This window comes from Colobus angolensis, unplaced genomic scaffold (genome assembly GCF_000951035.1).
Source record: "Colobus angolensis palliatus isolate OR3802 unplaced genomic scaffold, Cang.pa_1.0 Scaffold311, whole genome shotgun sequence".
NCBI lineage: Eukaryota > Metazoa > Chordata > Mammalia > Primates > Cercopithecidae > Colobus > Colobus angolensis.
Genome location: NW_012116389.1, coordinates 186393 through 189911, shown reverse-complemented (window position 1 = coordinate 189911; position 3519 = coordinate 186393). Strand labels below are relative to the sequence as shown.

General features: G+C 46.6%; 1 protein-coding gene across 3 annotated transcripts in view; it reads right to left on the bottom strand.

The window, feature by feature from the left end:
- ZNF620 (zinc finger protein 620) overlaps positions 1-3519 on the bottom strand; it is a 13296-nt gene that overhangs the window by 5352 nt on the left and 4425 nt on the right. The window contains exons 3-4 of one of the 3 annotated variants that reach the window (XM_011950929.1): positions 1718-1844; positions 795-908 (exon numbers count right to left, since the gene is read on the bottom strand). The exons of the other annotated variants lie outside the window; for them this stretch is intronic. Coding sequence (XP_011806319.1) covers positions 795-908; positions 1718-1844 — 241 coding nt within the window. The remainder of the gene's footprint in view (positions 1-794; positions 909-1717; positions 1845-3519) is intronic. 3 annotated transcript variants of the gene reach the window in all.

The window sequence follows — 3519 nt, the reverse complement described above, 5'->3', positions numbered from 1 at the left end:
TTTTTTAATTAGAGACGGGGTTTCACCATGTTGGTCAAGCAGGTCTTGAACTCCTGGCCTCAAGTGATCCACCTGCCTCGACCTCCCAAAGTGCTGAGATTACAGGTATGAGCCATCATGCCCAGCCTGTTGTTAATTCTTATATCAATAGCCATCAAAGTGAGGAAGTTAATCACCTTTAATTTACAATAAATTTTGCTTCAGAAATTTTTTTAAGTATCTGTGGGGGAAAGATGAAATAAGAATCAAAGGATATTGGCGACTGTTGAGGCTGGATGAAGGATACATGGAGTGCATTATGCTGGTGTTTGCATATATTTGAAAATTTCTATTATAAAAATAAACTTTTCATTATTTAATTCAGTGCTTAAACAATGTAGCCTGTGATATGCAGATGGCCAGCAATGTTGCCAGAAGCCTATTTTCCTCCAAAGGTGGCTGACGTTCTCATCTTTGCAAAAACAAACTGGCAGAAAAATAAAATGGTTTCATATGACAGAGAAGAAATGAGCTGGTTTAAGTGTTGCCCAATCAGACAGTCTCCCTTGGCAGACTGTGAGGAGAAGAGACAAAGATGAATATGCAAAGAAATCTTACAGTCATTCCTGTCTTAAAAGAGACTGGCCCTTCCCCAGTTGAGGTAGGTTACCACCACGAACTAAGAGAATCACATGTCATCATTCCACAGGAACAAAAACAGTCTCCCAAGAGAAGGAACACTTCTTGTGCAATGAAATGTGAAAACAAGAAAGCAAGCCAAGCCAAAAAGACATCTAGTGGGTTCTCATGCTCACCTGGACAGATACCTCTGAAAGCCTCCCTGCCCATAGGTTCCCAGGGATCGAGGCCCCATGGCAGTTCCCCTTGCTCCAGCTGGGAGACCAGAACAGGCGTGGTGAATGGAAATGCTGCCCAGGGAGAAAGAAACAGGAAAAGGTAAGGGGATTCAGGAACCAGGGTCTTCTTGCAGCCCCCCTTTATATTTATCTGCTGAGCCAGGTAGTGAGAAACGAGGTGAGTCAGGGAGAAACTTAATCTATGCTGCTGGAGGACAGCAATTTCCCACAAAGCGGCACACAATCCCAGAATAATCCCATGCTCAAATAAGGGAATCTCAAGTTTTCTTCAGAGAACTTGGAAGACAACAAAGGGCTTTGCTGTGCTCCCAAGAGCTCCTTTCCCTCCCATGTTTTGGGTACAGTCCCTCCTAAGGTTGGAGAGACAGCTGATTTCAAAACCTGGGAACACAGGGCTCTCTCCACCCAGAAACCTCCAGGCAGCTCAGCCTTCAGGGCAACAGGGAGTTATTAGAAACCCCACAAAGTTCTAGGGCCAGAAGTGGTGGCTCACGCATGTAATCCCAGCACTTTGGGAGGCTAAGGCAGGAGGATCACTTGAGGTCAGGAGTTCGAGACCAGCCAGGCCAACACGGTGAAACCCTATCTCTACTAAAAATACAATAATTAGCCTGGTGTGGTGGCACCCACCTGTAATCCCAGCTACTTGGGAGGCTGAGGCAGGAGAACCACTTGAACCTGGGAGGTAGAGGTTGCAGTGAGCCGAGATTGTGCCACTGCACTCCAGCCTGGGCGACAGAGACTGTTGTCTCAAAAAAAAAGAAAAAAGAAAAAAAAGAAACCCTACAAAATTCTAAGGAATAAAGAAGCCAGGATGCTCAAAGGGCAGAGGCCAAAAACAAGAAGAAGAGATGTCTTACCCAGGGAAGCCACATTTGCATAATTCTCCAGCATCACCTCCCTGTACAGGGCCCTCTGCACAGAGTCCAGGCTGGCCCATTCATTCTGGGTGAAGTACACAGCCACATCCTCAAAGGTCACTGGTTCCTAAAACAACAGGTTCCTGCTCAAACCCTGCATGAGGGCAGAGGACCAGGCTAAGTAGTGGGGCAGAGACCTACTGGGTCTAGTGGTATTGCCAAGGACAGTTATCCAGCACTCCACCAGCGGCCAGCCCTCAGCCATCTTTGCCCGCACCAACAGGGGAGTCCAAGGGTCACTGCACCCCTTTGTGGTCATCCCCAGCAAACAGTTCTCTTTTCATCTGCTGATCTCTGCTTGCCTCCACTGTGCCCTGCTCTGTGTGCCCATCTGTTCCTCTGGGCTCCTTTCCCCAGTGTGGGTTTTGTATGCACATGCACAGGGGACATCTGTACAAACACAGTGAATAATACTTTTGTACTGATCTCCACTCTCTCCCTAACCCCACTAAAGTGATAGTAACATAATAGCCCAAGAGAAGAGTCAAAGCAGGCCAGGCACAGTGGCTCATGCCTGTAATCCTAGCACTTTGGGAGGCCGAGGCGGGCGGATGGCTTGAGACCAGCCTGGCCATGTGGCCAATAGGGTGAAACCCTGTCTCTACAAAAGATACAAAAATTTGCCACGTGTGGTGGTGCATGCCTGTAGTCCCAGCTACCTGGGAGGCTGAGATGGGAGGATCACCTGAGCTTGGGGAGGTCGAGGCTACAGTGAGCTGTGTTTGCACCACTGTATGCCAGCCTGGGTGACACAGTGAGACCCTGTCTCAAAAAAAAAAAAAAAAAAAAAGAGAGGAGTCAAAGCCAGCTAGAGGCATAAACAGAATTTTAGAAGGCAGAGAAAGAATGAATGATAACTAGACTAGAAAAGCAGACAAAGATGAAACTCAACTTCTGGCAGAAGGGGAAGCAAACAAAAAGGGGCCCAATTCAAACCACAGAACTAAGGATGAGCTAAGGATTTTGTAAATGTGCACTGTTGTTTATAACTTGGTAAAAATATTCTATCTCCTTAAAAGCAACATAGAGAAGGAAGGACCAACAAAGTATTTAGGACAATGAATGAAAAATATCTACACATAGGCATGTAACTGAGAAGTCTCAGAAAAATGAGAATACACAACAGATCCTACAGGCTTTCAGAGAAGGAAAAGCAATACACACATGAAGACTGGGAAGTCGAGATGGCAACAGACTAAACAGCAAAAGTGAAAGGGTAATGTTTTTGAAAATGCAGGCCAGGTGCAGTGGCTTACGTCTATAATCCCAGGCCCTTGGGAGGCCAAGGCGGGAAGACTGCTTCAGCTCAGAAGTTTGAGACCAGCCTGGGCAACATGGTGAAACCCCGTCTCTACAAAATATACAAAAATTAGCCATGCAAGGTGATGCTCCCAGCTATCGGGAGACTGAGGTGGGAGGATCACCTGAGCCTAGGGGAGGTCGAGGCTGCAGTGAGCCGTGATTGTGCTACTGTACTCTGGCCTGGGTGACAGTGGGACTGTCTCAAAAAAAAATACTAAGGGAAAACTTCCAGTTCTTATCTAGGTGGAATCATGGGGGCTGGATTTTCCCTCCTGCCTGAAACAAAATAACCGGACAAATTACATAAAAATAATTTTCAAGATATCATGCAAAACACGACAACAGTCCCTGAGAAACAGGAAAAAAAAAAAGAGGTGAGCCCTGTAACTCCCTAAGCTACTACCCTGAGGAGTTTCCAGGCTGCAACACAGGAAGAGGGA